The sequence below is a fragment of the Barbus barbus genome (assembly GCF_936440315.1).
Source record: "Barbus barbus genome assembly, chromosome: 43".
Taxonomy (NCBI): Eukaryota; Metazoa; Chordata; class Actinopteri; order Cypriniformes; family Cyprinidae; genus Barbus; species Barbus barbus.
In genome coordinates, this window is record NC_136721.1 from 9,981,396 (window position 1) to 10,005,201 (window position 23,806).

Consider the following 23,806-nt stretch of genomic DNA (forward strand, 5'->3'; position numbering starts at 1 on the left):
CATTTATTGGCGAAAAATACATTTGCAGTATATCCAGGATTTTAATTCTTTGCAGAGGCAGGAAGGCGAGATTCAGAGTCGTTTTTGTGAATCGACTCAGTGATTCTAAACTCGTCGAGAAAGTCACGCACGCACGCGCGCGCTCCCGAGTCAGACCACACAGGACACAAGCAGCTGAGGAGATGGCCGTGCGCTTTCTGTTCGTAACGAGAAGATGTCCCATCGATTTGTGCAGGTTAACACCAAGTGCAGTCAACAGGTAAAGTATGATTTATGGCGTAATATTCAAACAAATGTGCCAATGACACGAGAAAAATGGGGTTTTGTTAACATTATCGCCATTTTCACCGTTTAAAGTGTTGTGGGGTTAGCGTCGCTGCTAACTGGCTAACGAGTGAGTTAACGGTTTAGCGGGACTCAAACCTCAATCTAACCAATAAATACAACCTAGACGAGTTTAAATTTGTTTAGAAACTACGAACACGTCGACCGTGGGTGGTTTGATAGTTTATATCGTGTTTAAAATAGTTTAGCAAGATTGCCCATCAATCACATCTGTCAGCTTTGAAATCACATCTGTGTCTTGCTTTAAAGTTTCGTCTTTTCTTAGTTACGGGCTATTATATGTAACAATACTATTACAACCTGAATAAAAACAGTATCAGATATCATAGTAAGGGCATCAACAAGCCCTCTGGTGGATTTAAAGGGTTGTTTTGTGTTTTCAAAACATTACTTTCCGTTGTGTACTCCTCAATCCTACGGCTCATTTGCTTTCACAACTAGCTATACATGTTAAACGGACTAAACGTGTAATTATTTGTGTGATGAATGGCTTTTGTTGCATTCCTGTGGATTCTCTTGATGTAAACGGGTCAAGTTAACCCTCCTATTGTTCCAAGAAACTGCAGCCATCTTAGTCCATTTGGATCAAATTTAACCCACATTGAAATTAATTAAAAATTGAAGAGTTCTTGTTTAGGATAGAGTGAGAAGTTTTTATTACTTTTATTACAAATTATTTTCTATTTAATATTTATTAACACCTTTTGTGTAAAATAAAATGTGTGTGGCCGCCCATGTTATTTAGTTTTTTAGATTTGCGTTTGTAATTTGTTATTTTGTTTTCAGAATAGTGATTTGTTTTGCACTTCTCGGCCACCGTAGAAAAAATGATCCAAGTGGCTTTTTGGCTTGATCTGACTTTATATCTATTGAATCCTACCATAAAGAACAGCAAATGCGAAGGACTAAAGCTTTGAAAAGTTTAAAATATTTTGGGATCAAATCAGATCTTTTTTGCACTGGTTTCATGTAATATTAATTTGTCAATCAGATCTTTTTAATGTAGGAAATTTTATAAAGAAATATAAAAAAAAATTATGCTTAGCACAAAGCTAAATACCACAATCCTATAAATAATCAAATAAATAAACAAAAAATAAAAGTTGCTCACCTTCAGGCCATCCAAGATCTAGAGGAGTTTGTTTCCAAATCAGAACCGATTTGGAGAAATTTAACATTAATTTTAGCATTTAAATTTACCACTAGCTCACCAATAGATATTCTGCAGTGAATGGGTGCCGTCAGAATCGGAGTACAAACAGCTGATAAAAACAAAATAATCCACATGACTCCTGTTCAACAGCTCTGAAGTAAAAAGATACACGTATTTAAAAAAAAAAAAAAACAAAATCATCCTTTTTAACTCAACCCTTGCCTCCATAATTATCCATAATGCTGCTTTCTCCAATATCGTCTCCTCTGAATCAGGAGTGAAATATGCACAGATTAAGCACTGTTTACATGCAAAAACAGTTTATTGGTGGATTTTGATGTGAGAGGACAAAAGGAGATTAACTTTTATTGGAAAATACATTTATTATGGGTTATAGACTTGCATTTTTAACAGAAGGTTTAAAGGTAAAACGCTTAATGTTGTAGGCTATTAGTTTCTTTTTACTTCACAAGATGCTAATTACTGAACCGGAGTTATGTAAATTACTTGTATATAATTGTAACATTTTTATCAGATGTTTGATAATCTCATTGATGCACATTTTAAAGTGTTAATCACACTGAGCATTTGACAACAGTTTTTTTTTTTTTTTTCCTCCAGGTCTGTCGTAGGCCTCTTCAGCACTGCAGCAGAACATCGTAGTGCTGGTGATGACTGCCATGGTGACGATGGAGATGACAACCACAGTCACTCTGTGACACATGTCAGGACCTTACAGAAGAAAGCTAGAAAACTGGAAGAGCAGGTTCACGACCTCACAGTAAGTTCACATTCGGTACTGTTTTACCCCTTGTCCAGCCCCAACGTGGTTCCACTGTGGGTTTCCAGCCTGTGTCTGTTCTCAAACCACTTCCACTTTGCATTTCCACTGCAAAAAGGGGGGTTCTGGGCTGGAAAGATCGGTTCAACTCGAGCCCTAAAAATTTGCTGGTGGGTGGAGAAATGCTGATACTGCCTGTTTCACTCAGCAAATGAATGAATACCTTTGGTTTCAATTTATCTTCAAAAAGAACAGATAAGAGTACCAGCAGTTTATGCAATCTGCCAGTATGCTAGAATCTCTTACTGTGAACACCACGTGCTGAACTGCCTGCACAAACAGCAGTGTTTGTTTGTTTTTTGACTGTTATAGTCAGGTAAACAACACGTACCAGCATTGCATCATCATTCATTCCTCAAGCCAAGAACAGACTTTGGCTTCAGATCGTGAACCGTTCTGTTGGCAAAAGGGTATTTGTAAGCTATTGTAGCTTTGTAATTAACCAAACACATTCATTGAAAAAACACAACAACACTCATTTACAGCTTAAATATACATTTAAATGGTGTTATGGAGTAAATGCAACATTAATAAGGGATAATTATTAACTGCTACATTGACCCGGTCAGTAGTTGGTCATTTTGAGAGCATTTTCAATGGTCAGTTTCATTGATTTATTGATAATGCACCATTTTTAGTGAATATTAAGTATGTGTCGTACACATACTTTGTAATTACACAGTTTTAATTACTTTAATTGCTATAATTAAATTATAATGGCCATTAGTTTTAATCAGTGTTTTATTTGTAATTTTCTTTTTTTTTTTTATTATGGTAATTATTAACTCGCCTTTTGTGCTCTTCACAGGAGAGATACAAACGAGCCCTAGCTGACTCAGACAATGTCAGAAGAAGAACACAGAAATTTGTTGAGGACGCCAAACTATTTGGTAACCTACTTTAATTTAACTACACATTCTAGCTGTTCACACTGCATGGTTAAAGCAGTATTACATTAAACAATGCGCTCCTCCTATAGGGATTCAAAGTTTCTGCCGTGACATTGTGGAGGTGGCAGACCTGTTGGAGAAGGTTGAGGAGGGAGATGGAGTGCAGCAGCTCACACAATACATGGCACGCATACAGGGACGGCTGCAGGACATCTTCACCAAGCATGGACTGCAGAAGATGAGCCCTGTGGGATCCACCTACGACCCATATCAGCATGAAATAGTCTGTCATACTCCAGCAGAGGGAGTGGAGCCTGGCACCATAGCTGTGGTGAAGCAAGATGGTTACATGCTGCATGGACGTACCATTCGCCATGCCCATGTGGGTATAGCTGTGAAGATGCAGGGGCGGTGACAGTCCTCTCCTGCTTTGGTTTTTTCACACTCTCTCTCTCTTACTATGTACGATACCATTGTTCTTGCATCTCTAGATAACTACATGTTTGACTTAATCTTTGAAGTAATGGTTATTTATATGTATTTATAATTTTTTTTTTGTAATCAACACGGAGTGATCAGGCTTTTTTTTTTGTCATTTTTTTGATTAGTTTTGAACCCCTGATTTACAGAATGTCCAATGCCCATTTAATGTTTGGAAAGATTCATTATTGTCTTAAGACATTTGTAGTTTAATAAGAATCACAGTGTTCAATTGTCCTGGAAAATGCACTTTACACCCTTGTCATGGTGGTTTATGTAAGTGATTAGTAGTTTTGGAGCTTAAGGGATAAAGCAGTAATGACTTTTATAAGAAAGTAACACTTTATAATAAGATTCTATATGTTTAACACTAGTTAATGAAGTATCGCGAGTTAACAAAGAACAGCCATGTTTACAGCATTCACTGATCTTGATTAATGTTCATTTAAGAATATACTGTTCCCTCTACTTCATACTAGTTAGTTTTAATGTTAATGCATAGAATGTTATTTTAACGTTACCAGAAAGTCAGTCTGTTGTGAAATGTGTCAAGTAAGAGTTATAGGCCACCAATACCCAAAATAAATGCTAAAAGATCTTTTTTTCTTTTTTTTTGAGGGGAGTAATGCACATAAGATATACATGCATCCAAAGTGGAATTGGACTGAATGTTATTTGGGAGATAAAATGAACAAAAAGTATTTATATGTTTTTTTTTTTTTTTTTTTTCGTAGCTGAGAAGAAAAACTATAAGCTATTTTCTTTAAACTAAGGTTTTTACAAATGTATTCTTTGTAAATGTTGCAGATGATTAGTTTGGAGTGTATGTGTGCTGACTCTGTTTTGACTGAATAAAATCTCATTTGTTAATTCTGTGCACTAGGGGTCAGTGTTTACAAATGTTGCTCACAGTTCGTGACGCGTGTGTGTGAGAAAAAAAGAAAAACCGGAAGAACGGTCAGAGTTGCTGCACGTGTGTTGTCCAGCAACAGAAAAATCGTCCTCAAGTTAGTTTCACATATTGTAGCGAAACATGACAAAGGTAAAGAAGGAGAAAACGGTCGAAGAGGAGACCGGGGGAACGGAGAAATCCTATCAAGAATTAATAGCTAATGTAAACCCAATCGCAAACCCACTCGCGTCGCGCAAACTAAGCAAAAAGCTCTACAAGTGCGTCAAAAAAGGTAAAAATATGTTTTGAAACTTTTATTCTTTAACTAAGCTATAGCATTTTAGAATCTGAATAAAATGTGTTAAATATTGCTATATATAGTTTATCGTCAAAGAGAAAGCCACGTGATTTCAGTCAGGTATTCATTATAAATGTTCTTCATTATTTTACAAAGCGGCTAAAATCAAACAAATCCGACGAGGAGTAAAAGAAGTACAGAAGTTTATCAACAAAGGAGAGAAGGGGTAAGCCGAGGTTTCTTTTCCTCCTGTTTCAGCATCATTCAATCCACAGTAATTAATTGAACACATTTTCTGTCATCTTGTAGTATTGTGGTGCTTGCTGGAGACACTCTTCCTATAGAGGTGTATTGCCATTTACCAATCATGTGTGAAGACAGAAACCTGCCCTATGCTTATGTGCCATCTAAAGCTGTAAGTTCATCAGAAGGCGGTACAATATTTCTAAATCAAATACACAGTACAGAATTACAATACTCATGTGTTTGTTTTCCTCTTTCTGCAGGATTTGGGCTCATCAGCTGGATCGAAGCGTCCCACCTGTGTTATCATGGTCAAACCACATGATGAATATAAAGAAGCCTATGATGAGTGTCTGGAGGAAGTCACGTCTCTGCCCAAACCAATCTGAGGACACTTGAATGTTTTATTTTTTAATTATCAATTGAAATGAGAAATTAGAATGGAGTGACTTCGCATGGTGTTTGTTCACCAGTGCATTTGTCATGTCATTTAGAGACTGAAACCAATTCTGGATTCTTTGTGGACTTCATTTGCAGAACTAAGCACAAATGTATGATAGCAGTTTACATGTGATTTGTGTAAAGTTCATGTCACCGGACGGTGCATGGAGCTGTTGTTTAGCCTGTTGTGTTTCTCCATGCTTGAGACTCTTGATCTCTGTTATGCTTGATGTATTGATTGGTTTGCTTTTCGTTTTCCATAACTGCTTTGGGACAGTGGACCCCAGAGAGCTCCAAGAGATGTCAAAATAAACTTTTTCTCTCTTTTTTTTGTACTCATTATCTGATTTCTTTGGTCTTGATTTAACTGGTTTTGTCATTTCTATTCATAAAATTTGGCATGTTTTATTTTAAAATGCAGTGTTATGAACTTGGAAAAATAAAAATAATCAAAATCGAATCAATTCTGAGAGAATAAGTGTGTGTGTGTATATATACACACAGTGCTGCTTGAAAGTTTGAACCCTTTAGCATTTTCTATATTTCTACATCTGACCCAAAACATCATCAGGTTTTTATATATGTCCTAAAAGTAGACGACCGCGAACCGAATCAAAAAAAGAGAAAAATATTTTGTCGTTTATTTATTGAGAAAAATGATCTAGTGTTATATATCTGCATTGAAAAAGTATGTGAACCTTTGCTTTCGGTATCTGGTGTGACCCTCTTTTGCTGCAGTAACTGAAGGTAAAGTTTCTTGTAAATGCTGATCAGTCCTGCACAATAAAATGTAGGCCTATTCCTAGTTTTAGCTCATTCCTTAGTGCAGAACCACTTAAACTCTGTGATGTTGGTGGGTTTCCTCCTGCTTTCCTCTGAACTGCTTGCTTAGGTCCTTCCACAACATTTTAATTGGATTAAGGTCTGGGCTTTGACTCAGCCATTCATTAACATTAACTTTGTTCTTCTTTAACCATTCTTTGGTAGAATGACTTGTGTGCTTGGGGTTGTTGTCTTGCTGCATGACCCACGTTCTCTTGAGATTGTTCTTAAACAGATGTCCAGCTGTTTTCCTTTAGAATTTGCTGGTATAATTCAGAATTCATTGTTCCATCAATGATGGCAGGCTGTCCTGGCCAAGATGCAGCAAAACAGGCCCAAGCCATGATACTACCACCACCACATTTCACAGATGGGATAAGATTATTAAGCTGGAATGCAGTGAGTTCTTTTTTCCGAATATAATAACTTCTCATTTAAACCAATAAGTTCTATTTTGGTTTCATCCATCCATTAAACCTTTCTCCAATAGTCCTCTGGCTTGTCCACATGATCTTTAGCAAGCTATTTTCTTTTTGGAGAATAGTGGCTTTCTTCTTGCAACTCTGCCATGCACACCACGGTTGCTCAGCGTTCTCCTGATGGTAGGCTCATGAACATTAACATTAGCCAATGTAAGAAAGGCCTTGCTTAGAAGTTACCCTGGGAACTTTTGCAACCTCGCAGACTATTACACGTTCTGCTTTGGAGTGATCTTTGTTGGTCAACCACTTCTCGGGAAGGTAACAGTGGTCTTGAATTTCCTCCAATTGTACACAATCTGTCTGACTGCGGATTTGTGGAGTCCAAACTCTTTAGAGATGGTTTTGTAACCTTTTCTAGCCTGATGAGCAACATCAATACTTTCAGGACTTGTGCGAAAATCTGATTATGTTTTGGGTCATATTTATGCCGAAATATAGAAAATTCTAAAGGGCTCACAAACTTTCAAGCAGCACTATATATATATATATATATATATATATATATATAGATAGATCTATCTATCTATCTATCTATCTATCTATCTATCTATCTATCTATCTATCTATCTATCTATCTATCTATCTATCTATCTATCTATCTATCTATCCTATATGTACATGTTACTCTGTATTGTGGAGGCATTGTTTTCCTCTTAAAAACTAGAATAATCTGCCCATAAAGTAGTACATAAAGTCGGCCGCCTAAAGTCGTTTGGCAAACTAAGCTAAAAGGAAGCTCTACATAACAGTGGTTTTACCAACAGTCCACATGGTGGCAGTATTGTACTTCCAGAAACAGTTCTTCCATTCGAGGTTATTCTAGTAACCCCCAACCCCTTTACACACTCCTCACTGAAGTTCATTGTTTGTATGGTCTATATTGTATCGAGACATGATAGATATCCCTCATCATGCTCATATATTTACTTAAAGCTCATGACTGTAATAGAATATGAAAATAAGTGGAGTAAGGCCTCTTTGTTTGGTGAAGCAACACAGTGTGTGTTAGGTGTTGAAACTGATAAACAGACTCCACTGCTTGTCTCTTTCGTCTCCCTAGGCCCAGATGCCTGGTGCTTGTTCAGGCTGTGTTGACATCTTAAATATTTAATACTGAAATGCTCTTAGTCCCATGATGTTTGTTGTTTTTTGTCACATATTACTCCCAAATCATGTATAAAAGCACAAGAGAGGGGATTTATTCCCTCAGTTTGTCAAAACCTGAGAACTGGATGGTGCTTCAGACTACTGCTACTGCTTCCATAATAAAGACATACAAAGACACCAAGCATGGAAGACATGGATAATACAGCTTCTTCTGCTTCACATTTCATCATTGTATTGGATTATACATGTTTTTCTTGTCTTTTGAGGGACCAGGAGCACAGGTAGTCCACCAGGTCTGAGGAGGTACTTGGAGGAACGTATGTGCTGGAAGGACAACAATGAAAAACAATACTGATTTTTTTTTCTTTCATAGCCATTGTGGGAAATGCAAAAATAATTTTGATTGGATTTTTAGAAATGTTTGGTGTTTTGTTGCCTGAGATACACACTGATGTTTATCAAAATTGTGTAATCGGACACAAGCATTGGCTACTGAATTGCATATTCGTTCTGGATAAAGATCTTGGTGGCAAAAAACTGCATTAATGCATAGAGAAAAAATGTGACAAGGACATGCATATGTCCTTCCTGTGAGCCACATTCCAGGCCACGTGTTTGCCTATTTACTCTCAACAGCAGGACGGGGTCTGACGTGAGTCACCTGTGTCCAGGGGGATGGTGACACAGCCAGTGCCATGAGTTTACCAAACAAGCTTTAAAGTTCAGCAATGTTTTAGTGTACACACTTGAAAATGTGGCCACTGTTTAATATGGGTGCTGGAGGATAAACAACCCAAAGGAATGGAAAAATAAATTCAAGTAATTCATTCTTTTAGTTACAGAGATGTGATATTGTTTCCCTGCATTGTACCACCACTAATTAGGGGTTCTTTTAAGGTAATCACTATTGCTGTTTGAACAAACCCTAAGGCATAAGTATTAAACTACAGCACACAACCCATTGTATAACGGGCACAAACGATTCCTCAAGTCATGTGAGGAAAGGTGAGCTGTTACATTTCTATGTGATCATATATACAATTTTCATGCAGTGGATGATTTGTTTTTTTTTGTTTTTTTGTTTTTTTACTTGAGCCACATCTAAGCAGAATATCATTGAGACTTTGGATTTGTAACACATAGCTGAAAAACAAAATGAAACAAAAAACTGCATGTCACTGAAACTTTAAAACAAAACAAAAATGTAATTGAGATTAGATTTGTAGCACAGCTGGAAAAAAAAGAATATCATTGAATAATATCATTAAATGTGGAAGATTGAAACGAAACAAACAAACAAACAAACAAAAAATGTAATATTGAGTCTTTAGATGTAGAGCACCCTGCTGGAAAAACAAAACAAATCAAAACAAAAAAACTGAGTGTCATTGTAACTTTAAAACAAAACATCTTTTTAGATTTGTAGTACACAGTTGGAAAATAACAAAAACAAACAAACAAACAAAAAACAGACTGTCACTGAGACTTTAAATGTGGAACACCCTCCTGGAAGAACGAAACCATACCAAACGAAACACAAAACTAAACCAAACAAAACAAAACATCTTTAAGATTTTAGATGTAGAGCAACCTGCTGGAAAAAAACAAAACAAAAAACTGAATGTCATTGAAACTTTAAAACAAAAACATCATTGAGATTTTAAATTTGTAGCACATAATAGCTGGAAAAGGACAAAACAAATAAACAAAGAACAGAATATCATTGGAACACCCTGCTGGAAGAACGAAACAAGACTAAACAAACAAACAAAACAAAAAAATAAAACATCAAGATTTTAGATTTGGAGCACTCTTTTGGTAAACAAAACAAAACAAAAAACACAAACTGTTAAAGTTTTAATTGGTTTCAGAGGGATTTTAGGCACTTGACAGCTGGACAAGTTGAAAGACTAGCTTAAATCACATAGCAACCAACCAAAACACCCTAGTAACCACATATGTTAAAACCCACTCCGAACAACTTAGCAACCCATAGCGGCAGCCTTGCAACTACCCACAACACAACAGCATTATAGCTACATTTTGCACAATGGAAATTCAGTTATACATAAAGATATTTGCACGATTATGTTTTTAGTTCTGGATTATTTTTAGGTTAATTTAACACTTGTTCTAATGTCAAGCTATTACACAGCACAGAAAAAAAGGCACTGTGATTTTAGGCCTTGTATGAGACAGCAATAACTGAAAGACGGAGAAAACCAAAGTACAGTTGGTTTTCTTCCATACCCTTGTCTATCATTTATTTTGTCTTTATCTCCCAAATCTCCACACATTTTCTTTTTCTTTTCTCTGTTGACATGTTTAACGTACGGAGTTGGCTGTTTGAGATGGAAATGCAGGAGGATTCAGGTCCCGGTTCATCTACTTTTCTCAGTATCTTGGCTGAAATGTCTTTTGCTTGGCACTGTCCTTGCACATGTTTAGGCTGTCAACAGTGCACCTGCCGCCTGCCGTCCCCTCTCGAACACTAGCACGCGCCGCCGTGATAAACCCTCACCTCTCACACACTTCACCCTGCTTCAGCCTGCCAGCTATAACCGGTTCACGTCTTATATTATTCTTATAAATCAACACGTCGGACTCATGCTGTGTGTACAACTGTAGCATTACTGGAACTCTAGTTCTGTGCATGTTCTTGTGTGGTCCATCTTTCCTTCCCCTCTCTCTAAAGTCTGGGACAGTTTCTATTCCAGACAGGTGCTGGTGATAAAGCAGGTGTAGCAGGAGATTTACTGATTTCATCGTATTCTGTTGAGCAATAATTCTGAGCCCGGGGCATGAGGCAGGTAAACCCTCCAACTGCTTACACCCCCTGACTCCTTCCTCTCAGAAGTGACAGACAAGAGTAATGCCCCACGAGAGAGCGAGAGAGAGAGAGAGAGAGAGAGAGAGAGAGAGAGAGAGAGAATTCCAGTTTCAATTATGTTTATTCTTTAGTTTCCAAGTGAAATTCTATTTACTCTACCTGGTCTCTGACACTCATTAAAGCTGCATTCATTTGTTAAAAATAAAGCAAAATCAGTAATATTATGAAATGCTTTCTATTGTAATATTTTGTGATGGCAAAGCCTAATTTGCATCAGGAATTCAGAAATCTAATAATATAATAATATTATAATATAATATTATTATATTATATTATAATAATTATTATTATTCAATATTATTATATTTACATAATAAATTAAAATATATAAAGTATATTTTATATGTATCTTTAAAAACATTTCCAACAGATTTAATATAAATTCTATTATGCATGTTATGTAGAATTTGATATGGAGTTTTAATTTTAATTTATGTATTATGTAACACAATTATATATAAGTAATATACATAATACTGTAAAATAAAATAAAATATTTATATTTAATTTATTTGATATATAATTTTAATGTTTAGTACTATTAAAAAAAAAAGAAAAGAAAAAATATAAAAGAACAGTGTTGCAATTTTGCGAATCAAAAGTTAACATCAAATATCTCAGGGACTTTTCAAGTAAAAAACTTTGGTCATATGGGCTTTGTGAAAAAGGTCTAACTGCTCAGTTTAAGACATAGTGTTTTTGTAGAAAACTATTAAAGGGTTTTCTGTCACGCTTAATTGCTCATTTGTAGAGATCAAAATATGCACACGGAAAGAGAAGAGAGATGGACATACAGTATAATAGAGGGATCAGAGGGCAGTGAATTATAATACTTGAGTGATTCGAAGCGTATCGTTTAGAGCACCAAGATGTCACGTCAGGCTTAAGATCACCAACTCTTTACGATCTTCATAAAAAGCAGCAGCTTGACCTCTATTTGCATAACAGTGACATTTTTGCTTGTGTTCCAAAGCCTTTGTGTGTGTGAGTGTGTGTGTGTGCTTGTATCGGGTTATTGGGGTGTCAGTGTGCCATCAGGACAGCCTTGGGGCGACCAGGGGCTTGTGAGGACATGTTCTCCACCTCTGACAGCTTTGCAGTTCATAAACTTCTGTCAGCCCTGTCATCCAGTTCACACTTGAGTGCACCATCCACACCCATCAGTGCTCAAATCTAACGGGTCGAACAAGAGAAAGCCACCGCTGACAAATGAGAAACCGCAAGTACAAGCATCTATGCGACATGTGCAGAAGCTCCCTGTACGATACGGAATGTCCCAAGAGCCATGGAAAACAAACTCATGTCATTATATTTCAACACCCTCATTACTTTGTCTTTATAAAACTTTCAAGCCACTGCTCTCATAAATGAGTGGGGTTTATGGAAATACTGCACACAGACATGCAAAGCACAGCTCCTCTCTTTTAAATATTAAACGGCATGACTTTTATAGAGTTTTATGGTTTTGGAAGTTAGGCAAATGGCATGCGGCCAGCCGTGTTGGTGGTGCCTGCGAATGACAGACGGGTAGAGAAAGTGATGCTCTGATTTATCACACTCTGGCATCTGTAGCCACAGGCTTTAACAGAAGACCCCAGTCCCCCATTAGGAGGGAAAAACTGCATAAACGGATGTAGATGCATGTCTCAGATCCAGTTTAGCTGTAACTCCAGGTTCTTGATGTACTTTATGACTTGAAGCTCTAAAAATATGGAAATGAGACCTTTGCATGTCCACCTGCACAGACTTGAAAAGACCCCAGTTAGGAATCATTTGGACTGGCGTTTGAAAATAATACGTTTCTTTGGCCTTCCCTAACACATATTTCAGTGTCACATTTCATAGACAGTTAGGAGATCTAAATAATAATGTGATTTTGCATAATTCTTCCTGCCTGATCTTTCCGATTGTGATTTTTGGGTGAGAATATTTATTTATAGTGAGACAAATCTGTTGACACTCGGTAAAACTAATCCTCCGGCCAGACGATGACAAGCCGGGATTCTGTCGCCAAAAGTGTCTGAAGGTGTGAGAGTTTGTGTTGTTTTCGTACCCGGCCTCTCTCAGGCGTCCTGAAGGAAACCCGTGGGACTGGTGCTTGTCTATAGGGGTAGAGAGCTGGGTTATAGGGGTCCGACAAGCAATCAACGAAAATGAGGCATGCTGGGGCAGGACATGTGCCACAGTCAGAGGTTTGTTCATATCTAACGGAATCTAGGACTTAAGTTCAATTCACTGCTCACACAATGCTCTGTGCTAAGAAGGAGCTCTCTGGATAGTTTCGCTTGCACTTTTCCTTCCTTGAATATTCTTGGGACTGACCACAGCTTTAGAAGATGTATTTTACTTTTATGTTAAATTCGCATGTAACAATGGCTTGTTCCTCATTTTAGAAACCCTTCTATTGCTAAATGGTTTTTGCATTGAAGAAAATAATGTAAACTGCTCAGGTTTTTGGTTTGGTATTTTATGGAGTTTTGCTATGATATAATATTATTTGTAAAGCTTTTTATGAATGTGTAGGGTATAAATCTGATAAAAATTAACAATATAAATGAAAACGATTGTGTCTTGATAAATAGTTATTGTTTGATTGATAAATAAATAAATTTGTTCAACATATAAAAGGCGAAAATAAAAAGCTACCACATGGAATTTGATTTATTACATACATATCAACAACAAGACAACATGAAGGAAAAAGCAAGACTGATGGTTCCATTTGTGCCATAAGGCTACACTTATGAAATAAATAAATAAACGAATGAATGAATAAATGAAGTTAACTCTTTCTTTTTATATTATTTGAATATTTAACTTATTTAAGATTATTTATTAATATAATTTATTTTTGTGCTTTTTAATTTTTATTGAACTTGAAAAATATTTGCATTATTTAATATAATCTATATTTAAAATAACCTATTTGCACAAATGCCATGTGTATTATCTCTTTTAAAAGGAATTTCCTTCAGGTCGTCTTAATTCCCAGAATGTTTTCTTCTCTGGCAGGAGTTCAGTAAAGCCAGACTGATTTCATTCCAGCACCAATTTTCCCTTCATATTTACATGCAAATTGCCACTGTAATTATTGTATAGGAGAATCTGGAATACTAGCCATGTCAGACAAAGTTTATATCTGTGAGAACTGCCAATCTTTATACTAAATCAAGCACACACACACACACACACACACACACTGCACAGTGTCCTTAGGCAACACATGCATTGCTGTGACACGTGAAAACCGTCATGGTGAATGTAATAATTTTGCACGGACATGATGAGCTGTAACTGAATCTTGAAGTGTGCTCATCGATAAACATGACATTTACCAAGAATTACTGGGGGGTTTCTGCGATTTTGCTCAGAATAAGGAACAACAAGCAACCCTGTAGATGTGACAGAAACCATTTCAGATAATGAACAAGCAATAGAAACCAGAAAAGCTCACTGAATATGTACAGGCCAACCCCACATTCATTCACAAATAGCCTACTCAAAACACTGAATACCATAATGTGACGTAGACTTACTCGGATAATAATGAAATAATGCATTATGCAATCTTAATCATGTATTTTGTTTTAAAGTGATTTAATTCTTATTATTTTATTTATGTATACTGTTTGAAAGACATTTATACTTTTATTCAGCAAGGATGCATTACACTGATCAAAAGTAACAGTAAGGAAATTTTATAATGTTTCAAAACAATCTATTTCATGTAAATGACATTCTATCCATTTCTATTAATCAAAGAATTCACAGTTCCCACAAATATATTAAGCAGCACAACCTTTTTTTTACACTGATAATAATATAAAATATTTCTTGAAAAAGAAACCCCCCCCCAGAAACATTAAAAAACTCAAAGCATTAAATACCTTTTTTGTATGTATTGTGTGTATAGTCAACTACGGATTTTTTAATATGAAATGATTTATTTAGTATGAAACCATTTATTAAGTGAATATAAATGATTCTGTCTCACTTTCTATCATTTCTTATTTGTAAATAAAGGCCTGGACAACTGAATTCAACTGTCAACTATTATCACAATGTCATTTGTTTAAAATGAACATCTTAAGTTTATTGCGTGAATTCATTTGATAATGAAATCCTTCTTCAATTTATGCAATTTCCAGATTTATCATGCAGCATATTGCTTCATGCTTACAGCTACAGAACATTCACTTTCATTTTTCACTGTTGTCATTTATTACATTGACCATGAACATCTCTTCAGAAACATCTGCTCAGATGGATGCAACAGGTTTTCTCCACACCTGCACTTGACGGGGCCATGGGGCGTCTTTAATCAAGTTGTCCCCATCTATCTCCCCATCGGGCCTTGTGTTTACAAACAACACTGGCCCATTGATGTGGCATGTGTCAGTAAACAGAAGGCACACTTACAGCGTTGTTGGATAAGAGACAGCTCATCGGATCTCAATAGCCACCTCAACAAGGCCAGACAGCATTGGAGCTATTGTGTGTGTGAATGGAGATGAAGGAACGTGTGTATGAAGGGAGGGCGAGGTCTCTAAGGTCTAGAGATGTGTGTGTGAGTGTGTGTATGAGCGGCACATGCCAGGTTTATCAGCCAATCTGTGATGACCTGGTGATCATGAGGTCTCTGTTGTCATGCACAGACGCCAGGACTGAGATCTTAACGTTACTTTAAGTGGATTTAAATGAGTGAGACGGCACAGTTTCATTAACAGACTGCAATCATTAGCATAATATTTGTAAGAAATCTAATTCCATCAAATACTTCAAAAAGTTTCAGTTGAATGATTGTGAAAAGCTCACAGTGTTTATTATTGACTTACTAAAAATATAAAGCATTTCAAATGTCTCAGCAAACACAAAGCATTCCTCTAATGTTAGCATATGGTTCCCATTTGTTTATTTATTATTTATTTTACTAAATCAGCATTTTAAAATGACTCAGAAGGATCATGTGACACTGAAGACTGACGTAATGGCTGCTAAAAATTCAGCTTTGCCATCACAGGAATAAATTCTACATCAAGCACAAAATAAAAAAATTAAAATAAGAAATAACTTGGGTAACACAACATTTTATTTATTTATTATTTTACTTATTTATTTATTTAAATGTATTTATTCATGTTGTTTGTTTGTTAGTTTGTTAGTTTACCAAATTAGCATATGAAAATGACTCAAAAGGATCATGTGACACTGAATACTGAATAAACAAACAAACAAACAAATAAATAAATAAATCACTTGGGAAACACAACATTTTATTTATTTATTTTGTTTGTTTGTTTGTTTACCAAATCAGCATTTTAAAATGACTCATGACACTGAACTGAAAAATAAATAAATAAATAATCACTTAGGTAGCACGAATTTGATTTATTTATTAGTTAGTTCATTCGTTAGTTGAAGTTCAAAAAGGGAGTTTAAAAACAACAACAACAACCTAAAGTGAACCTATATAGAATGTTCTTTAATGGTTATTTTTAGGTTTTATTTAATACCCAAACATTTACAATATTCTGTGAAATAAATATTGTTAGCTGAAAAGTAAAACCCCGGTAACCCTCACCAAATGTTAAACACACATCAGTGACATTTTTATTGGTTTATTGAACTCCGAGCAACATAAACACAGCATTTTTTTTTTACAGTATCACATATACATTAGGCCACAGGCATGAATCCAATCTAGATGAGAGCAGGAGACAGCAGCTGAGGCACCTGGCTATAAACACTCTCTGTTTTGTGAGATTCAATCAATTAGATCAAAGTGACACATCTAAATGTAGGGTCAATTTGTTGTGAAGAGACAGTGAATGGTGTGTTTTGACAATAAACACCTGAGGAATCGAGAGCTGGAGGGAGGGACTGGATGTTACAGGCAGAGGTGATTGTCATATCAGTATATCAGCTCTGACTGGGCTGTCATCGTACTGTTGTCATGCGCTGCCGCTGGGCCGTAAATCTTCACCTGCATTCACCCTGGTAAAACATGGCATTCACTCCAGTCGGCAGCATCATTATGGTTCATTATTAGACATAGTGGGATAGCTTACGTTCAACGTAAATTGTCATTGAAATATAAATACATTTCAAACTCCTAATGTTATAGACTTGTGTCCTGCTGCATGCAGAAACACATTCATTCTTCAAAATGATTGTTTTCCACCTTACACTGAACCTGAACTGGTTTAGACTAACTGAATAAATGTAATGAAAAGTAGAAAAAAGTTTTCCCCCCATTTTAATAAAAGCAAAGTCAAGGTTTCATTTTATGTATATGTATGTATGCATTCATTGATTCATTCATTCACATTTTTATGCAAATAGTAAAAAATGCATTTAGCATTTTTCTAACTTATTTTCATTTCAAATTGTATGATTAGCATAACAAATTGATTCAAAAGTTAATTTGAATAATAAACAGTATTAACATGGATTTCAGAATGAGTTCAGTGGAAGCAAGAATGTTTGGCATTTTTATCCTTCTATGTATTTATGGCCTAACAATTTATGTAGTAGTGCATTAATTGAATTAAATTGAATTGAATTGAATTTAACGTAACGTAACTTAACTTAACGTAACGTAACGTAACGTAACGTAACGTAACGTAACGTAACGTAACGTAACTTAATTTAACGTAACGTAACGTAACTTAATTTAACGTAACTTAACTTAACTTAACTTAACTGAACTTAACTGAACTGAACTTAACTTAACTTAACTTAACTTAACAACTTAACTTAACGGAACGGAACGTAACTTAATTTAACGTAACGTAACGTAACTTAACTTAACTTAACTTAACTTAACTTAACTTAACTTAACTTAACTTAACTTAACTTTAATTTAATTTATTATTTCATACTACTAGTAAAAATGATTTATTGTTTTTTTCATAAAATTTTTTATTACCAGCACAACAATTTAAGTCAAAAGTTAATTAAAAAAATAAGCAGAAACCTTAACATGGATATTTAGAATGAACTAAATGGAAACAAGAATATCTTAACTTTTTGTACAAATATAAGAAGACATTTTTATCTTTACATATACAGTAAAGCCTTACTATTTAAGCAGTTATTTATTTATTTATTTAATTGCGTATTTATTTTTTATTTTATTTAGTTATATATTTCTTTTTATTAAGTTTTATACTAGTAACAATCTATTTGCCATTTTATTAACTTAATGTGTTTTTCCATAACTTATTGTATTATTAACATTAAATATTTGAGTCAAGTTAATTAGAAAAATAACTACAAATTGATATATCAACATTAATTTTAGAATCTGTTGCAAAGGAAGCAAGAATATCTCTTTTATTTTGCACAAACCACCCTTTTCAAATGCCACAAATGTACTTCTTTGATTAGTGACCAAGAAGTAGTGCAGAATCTTCAGTAGAATTTACATTTGTCAAACACTGTACATTTTCATCAAATTTGATTAAGTCCCAGATTTTTTGCAGTTTAAGACTTTTAACCCCTCTGTATTGTGTAGGGAAGGTGGGAGGGATGCGGTTTAGGGAACTGAAAGGTGAAACCCTGTTGAAACCAGTGAATAACAGCTGACTCACTCTTCTCTAATCTGAAGGAATGATCTTCCTATTTTACATTAGTGCCTTATTTTCCACCTTACCTACACATTCCTCATCCAAATGAGACGGTGGAAGCCATGCACGAGGCAGTTTCCCTCCGTTTGTTCAGTCAGAGGGAGAGGGGCTGAGAGACGATTCCCATGGGAGGAATTAGTCCGCAGGTCTCCTCCTCAGCAATTCTCTGCTTATTTGACTTCTTTCATGACCACCGAGGACAGAATACTTATGTAAACCAACTGATCCAGATCATCAACTTGCTGAATCGGCCTTCAATTTACTATTCAAATTTTCTTTCTTTTTACAGTATCTGCACTCCCAAGTCTTGACATGCAATCAGAAAAGAACCACCAAGCAGTATGTCACATATTCTATAGGATCTGTATCCTACTGTTCAGTGAATGCCAATCAGCAGATTCACTCCCTGAGGGAACAAACGAGTTAGATATATTGCATGATATAATGTACAATAAACAATATGTCACATACACCTCTACCAGTCCCATTCAAATCAGTCTTGCTGGCAGTACAAGCTCAGCTCAGTTTTAACAGCGCTTTATGCCATAATGCTTGCTACCACAAAAATTAATGTCCACTTGTCGCTCATTTACTTGGAAGTGAATGAGGCCAATCTTTGTTACTGTTAAAATGCTCAATGTTTCAATAATACAGCCACAAGGCATAATTAATATGCATGATAATGTGTAAAAACATTTAAAAGTACTTATATTCATTTTTAACATTACAACATGACAACAATGCAAACCCCTAAAATGACTGCAAACATGGCAACAGTTTTGCAGCTCAAATAAACTGAGAAAATTATATTTTTTTTAAAGGTTTGACAAAGTTTGAGTATGTTTTACAAGAAGTACAAGATGTTTTAGTCAGTTCTACACTGTAAAAAAAGTTGAACCAACTTAAAAGTTTAAGGCAACCAGCTTCAGCTGATTTTTGATTTTTCTCAACTTATTTTTTAGGAAATTTCTTAACTTTTTGTTAAACATAAAACAAGAAGTTGAGAAAACTAAAAAATCTGCTGAAGCTGGTTGCCTTAAACGTTTAAGTTTGCCCAACTTTTTTTTTTTTACAGTGTACAAGATGTCATGTTTAATTCAGTGTTACTTGCCATATCTTTGTAATTATTTGTGAAATTTACTTGCAATTTCTGAACGAAAATGGTAAATCCTACACCATTTTTTCTGTTATACACAATTTGTTTTTAAGTGCTTTTATAAAATTATAAGCTTCACATTTCTCCTTTTAAGTTCTCCAAAATAGGCCCCATTTCTTTCACTGAAAAAAAAAAAATAGATAATAATAAATACTATGGAAGTCATTGGCGATCCTCAGCTGTTTGCTTATCAAAATCCTTCAGAATATCTTTTTATACAGGTTTGGAAGAAGTGGAGTGTGAGTAAATGATAACAGAATTTTCATTTTCGGGAGAACAATCCCTTTAACTTGTATTGAGTTCATTTCGCATGTTACCAGATACACTTATAAAGAAATAAATACTCTGAATAATAGAATGTTAGATTACAGCTCGGCTGATTCCAACAAAGACGTGTAGTCTTGCGAGGAATATTGTCGTTCATCTGAGCTATTTGCAACCAAAGACTTTGAGAGCCTGAGGAAGAAGTTTTTGTTTCATATATCTTTTTTTTTGTCCCTCTGCTTGTCAAACCAGTCTTTTCCTCTCGATTAGGGTTTGTTGTTTAACGGTTCCTTCAGCTGTATTTCCCCTCACCTTTGTTTTACTGTGGGTCAGTGGCTGTAATGACAGACTGCAGGTAGTGTTGACAACTGAAGTGACAATCACAAGTTGGTCTCATTAGGCTTGAAGTGTTCTTGGCTTTTCACACATTAGGCATTTGTGATTATTGTCCCTTTCGCAGTCTTTTCTCCTGCCTGACCTCCTCTTTAGTGTGATGACTTGCTCTCTTGCTGCTAATGATGGCTGTTTCTTCTCGTGTTTAAGGCGTGTTGTTTAACGGTTCCTTGAGTGATCTTCCTCCTCACGTCTCCTTTAGTATGGGATGGATCACTGACTCTATTGGCAGTGAGCAGGTATTCTGTCACTTAACTGAGCCACAAGTGTTGATGTTCACATCTTGATAAGCACTGAATGATAAATCTGACTGAAATACGGGTGAAAGTTTTGTGATGCACTCTTAAAAATAAAGTTTCCAAAAGGTTTTTTTTACTGCGATGCCATAGAAAACCAGTTTTGGTTCCCCATGCAAAGAATCTTTCAGTGAACAGTTCTTAAAATAACCATTTTTTTCTTAGTGTGAAGAACATTTGAATAATCTAAAGAACCTTTTGCGGAATGAAAAGTTTCAGTGGATTGTAAAGGTTCTTTGTAGGACCATTGATGCCAATATAGAACCTTTATTGTTAAGAGTGTGCATTGCATCTCTGCCTTCATAGTGAGCATTAATCAAATTCATTCATTGTTTTTTTTCATTTCATGGCTTTAATTTTGCTTTTAAGTTGTTTTGAATGAGTACATATGACATACAGTGCTTCAGTCTTTAATATATAGTGGACAATTATATTTTTCAGTATAAAGTTTAATCCAGAAAAAACAAAAGAAACCACAATAGTACTAAATTCTTTGATCATTTACTCCTCTTTGTGTTGTTTTAAGCCCGTGTGCAATAACAACAATAGAAAATATTTTTAATTTTTCAAAATATTTTTTGAGTTCAACAAGAAAATCATTCAGATTTGGAATAACATGAATTATTTTAACTTATTTACCGTAATTATATATTCGTGAATATTTTAATTGAGCTTTTATTTTTAGTTCACTTCTGTTTCATTTTAAGTTTATGTTTTAGTAATTTTGTTTTGTCATTTTATTAATTTTTTCTATTTAGCTTTATGTTTATTTCAGCTTATATTAGTTCTCAAGGCAACATTTCTATTTTTTTAAGTTGAAGGGTTTCATCATATATTTATTTCTTGTTTTACTTCAGCTTAATTTCAATCAACAAAAACCATTTGTAATAGTTTGTTACTCAACCAAACCACACTGTTAGGTTGAACTATCCCTTTAACCATAAATATATAACAGCACGGTAGAATTTGCAATATGCATGTTTATTTTGGCAAATACAGTATATATTACAATCACAAAATATCTAAAGTGAACAATACAAATACAAAATTTTAAAAATGGACAAATTCATGTTTATGTCAAAAGTCAGTGCATTTACGAGCTTCAGTTTAACAGAATTGCAAAAACATAACAAAAACCACAACATAAAAAAACGGGACTGGGAGCAGTAGCCCGAGGCGATTACTGTTATCTTTCAGCTGCAACATGAATTAGATGATGTCAGCAGGTGAGTCTGAGAAGAGCGTGTGAGGGCATTCACACAACTGTCTGATAGAGGGAATCTCCTCTGCATCCACTCGGACCTGCTGACTCAGGCACTGCGGTGGGAACTAGGCTCACGATGCAGGCCGACCGCTCCCTCAAGTGCCTGCAGCCACAGTTCATAACTGACGGCGCTATATCCCATGCTACACCTCTGTTCCCTCCCGCGGATATAGCAAGTCAGAGGAGCCCAGCACTGGAAAGAGATGGCTGGTGTACTGGTTGACCATAGAGTCACTATAGCTGTCTGTGTACGAAGTGGGCGAAGTGGAGACGTTGGATGGGACGGGTTGAGGGATGTGGGTGTCCCATTGTGACACAGTAGCGCTCGGAGAATACGAGCCATATGCTCCAGGCGGAGAAGATCTTTGGCTCAAAGGCAAAGCTAGAGGAGATGGGAGAAGGGCCTCTCGAGAGCCTGAAGCCACATCTTCCATTTGACTTAGAAAGCCATTGAGACACGGAGTCGGATCTGTGGAGACTGGAGAGTTTCCTCTCTCTGAGGTGTCGCTGGGCTCTTTAGGACTCGATAGAGCCGAGTCCGATCCAGAATAGCCTTTTCCCTCTTCTTCAGCCAGAGAGTCAGACTTTCTCTTCCTCTTGCGACGGAAGTTGCCATTATCGAACATCTTCTCACAGTTTGGGTCAAGGGTCCAGTAGTTTCCTTTACCTGTTAAATAAAGAAACTGTTATTTTGCCAGTTGAAAATTATATAGAACTTAAACTAAAAGCCAAGCAGTTACAGAAGAAGTAACATTTAAACATGTTCTGACCTGGATCGCTGTCATCTCTGGGCACTTTCATGAAGCAGTCGTTCAGCGAGAGATTATGCCGGATTGAATTCTGCCAGCTGGCTTTGCTCTTGTTGTAGAAGGGGAAGTTGTCAGCCACATACTGGTAGATCTGGCTGAGAGTGAGGCGGCGGTTTGGGGCTCCGTGTATTGCCATCGCAATAAGTGCTGAGTAAGAGTAAGGAGGCCTCACGAGTTTCATCAGATCTTCTTGAGAAGGCAGGGAGAACCAGCTGAAACCGCCATCCGAGCCCCCTGCGGCCACGTACGGCTTCGTCAGCCCGTAGTGCTGAGGCCCTCCGCTGAGACAAGGAGCCGGATTGAGCCCAGGTCCGTTGAACCACAGGTAAGGGTTGGAGGTCTGGCTGGCGTATTCTCCGAAATCGTAAGCGGACGGCAGGGTTTGCTGTGGACTAGGCACAGGCTGAGTGCTGTAGAAGTTGTCACCGTACAGGCTGAACTCTTGGGACTCCTGCCCCATGCTGTGAAACTGGGGTGAAAGGGCTTGAGGAACAAATGACGTCATGCTTTCCTCCTATTTTTGTTCTGAGAGAAAACACCTCCTTCTGCTGTGCTGTCTCTGTCTAACACAGGTGGATCGGTCAGGTGCATCACAGCCAGACACCTGTCTCACCTGAACTATTTATACAAGTTTTGTAACACCCTCTCTACTCTGATTGGCTGTTACGGTCACACCTCAGCCCTCATTTGTTTGAGGGATGGTGTGTGTGTGTGTGTGTGTGTGTGTGTGTGTGTGTGTGTGTGGGGGGGGGGGGGGGGGGGGGGGGGGGTGATATATCAGTAGAATATCTTAAGTTTCATGAGTGACTTGGGTGGATTAACTTGGTTAAATTCCTGAGTTAAAATTGTCTTATATTACATGAAAATATAGTTTTTAACATTCATATCATTACACAACAGAACATTTTGTTGGCCTATGTCACATATGTTGAATGTAGGTAAAATGGAACAGTTTTGGCAGTTAAAAGCAGCACAATTTACCTGAATATTTCACACTATAAAAGCAGATTATTGTGTTTTAACCTGAGCTATTACAGTGAAATGAGTGATAGATAGATAGATAGATAGATAGATAGATAGATAGATAGATAGATAGATAGATAGATAGATCG

General features: G+C 36.2%; 3 protein-coding genes across 3 annotated transcripts; 2 read left to right on the forward strand and 1 right to left on the reverse strand.

Annotated features, from left to right (window-relative positions):
• Positions 1 to 139: 139 nt before the first annotated feature.
• On the forward strand, positions 140 to 4,486 carry LOC306862391 (grpE protein homolog 2, mitochondrial-like). The gene is made up of 4 exons (XM_079405183.1): positions 140 to 259; positions 2,120 to 2,279; positions 3,148 to 3,229; positions 3,319 to 4,486. The coding sequence occupies exons 1-4, from the start codon at positions 183 to 185 to the stop codon at positions 3,642 to 3,644; spliced, it is 645 nt and encodes a 214-aa protein (XP_079261309.1). The 5' UTR covers positions 140 to 182; the 3' UTR covers positions 3,645 to 4,486.
• Positions 4,487 to 4,626: 140 nt separating this feature from the next.
• On the forward strand, positions 4,627 to 5,911 carry LOC306862392 (H/ACA ribonucleoprotein complex subunit 2-like protein). The gene is made up of 4 exons (XM_079405184.1): positions 4,627 to 4,893; positions 5,056 to 5,125; positions 5,209 to 5,314; positions 5,406 to 5,911. Exons 1-4 carry the CDS (start codon positions 4,743 to 4,745, stop codon positions 5,529 to 5,531), a joined length of 453 nt encoding a protein of 150 aa, XP_079261310.1. The 5' UTR covers positions 4,627 to 4,742; the 3' UTR covers positions 5,532 to 5,911.
• Positions 5,912 to 21,583: 15,672 nt separating this feature from the next.
• Positions 21,584 to 23,288, reverse strand: LOC306862412 (forkhead box protein I3-A-like). Its single transcript, XM_079405209.1, has 2 exons — positions 22,656 to 23,288; positions 21,584 to 22,552 (listed from the first exon to the last, which is right to left on the reverse strand). The coding sequence occupies exons 1-2, from the start codon at positions 23,197 to 23,199 to the stop codon at positions 22,029 to 22,031; spliced, it is 1,068 nt and encodes a 355-aa protein (XP_079261335.1). The 5' UTR covers positions 23,200 to 23,288; the 3' UTR covers positions 21,584 to 22,028.
• Between the last annotated feature and the right edge of the window lie 518 nt (positions 23,289 to 23,806).

Bases quoted from the DNA above. Each gene is read 5' to 3' on its own strand.
- LOC306862391 (XM_079405183.1), top strand. From the start codon at position 183: ATGGCCGTGCGCTTTCTGTTCGTAACGAGAAGATGTCCCATCGATTTG. The intron at 260-2,119 runs GTAAAGTATGAT...TTTTTCCTCCAG, and splicing joins ACACCAAGTGCAGTCAACAG to GTCTGTCGTAGGCCTCTTCA. The intron at 2,280-3,147 runs GTAAGTTCACAT...TGCTCTTCACAG, and splicing joins AGCAGGTTCACGACCTCACA to GAGAGATACAAACGAGCCCT.
- LOC306862392 (XM_079405184.1), top strand. From the start codon at position 4,743: ATGACAAAGGTAAAGAAGGAGAAAACGGTCGAAGAGGAGACCGGGGGA. The intron at 5,126-5,208 runs GTAAGCCGAGGT...GTCATCTTGTAG, and splicing joins ATCAACAAAGGAGAGAAGGG to TATTGTGGTGCTTGCTGGAG. The intron at 5,315-5,405 runs GTAAGTTCATCA...CTCTTTCTGCAG, and splicing joins CTTATGTGCCATCTAAAGCT to GATTTGGGCTCATCAGCTGG.
- LOC306862412 (XM_079405209.1), bottom strand. From the start codon at position 23,199: ATGACGTCATTTGTTCCTCAAGCCCTTTCACCCCAGTTTCACAGCATG. The intron at 22,553-22,655 runs GTCAGAACATGT...TTTATTTAACAG, and splicing joins CAGAGATGACAGCGATCCAG to GTAAAGGAAACTACTGGACC.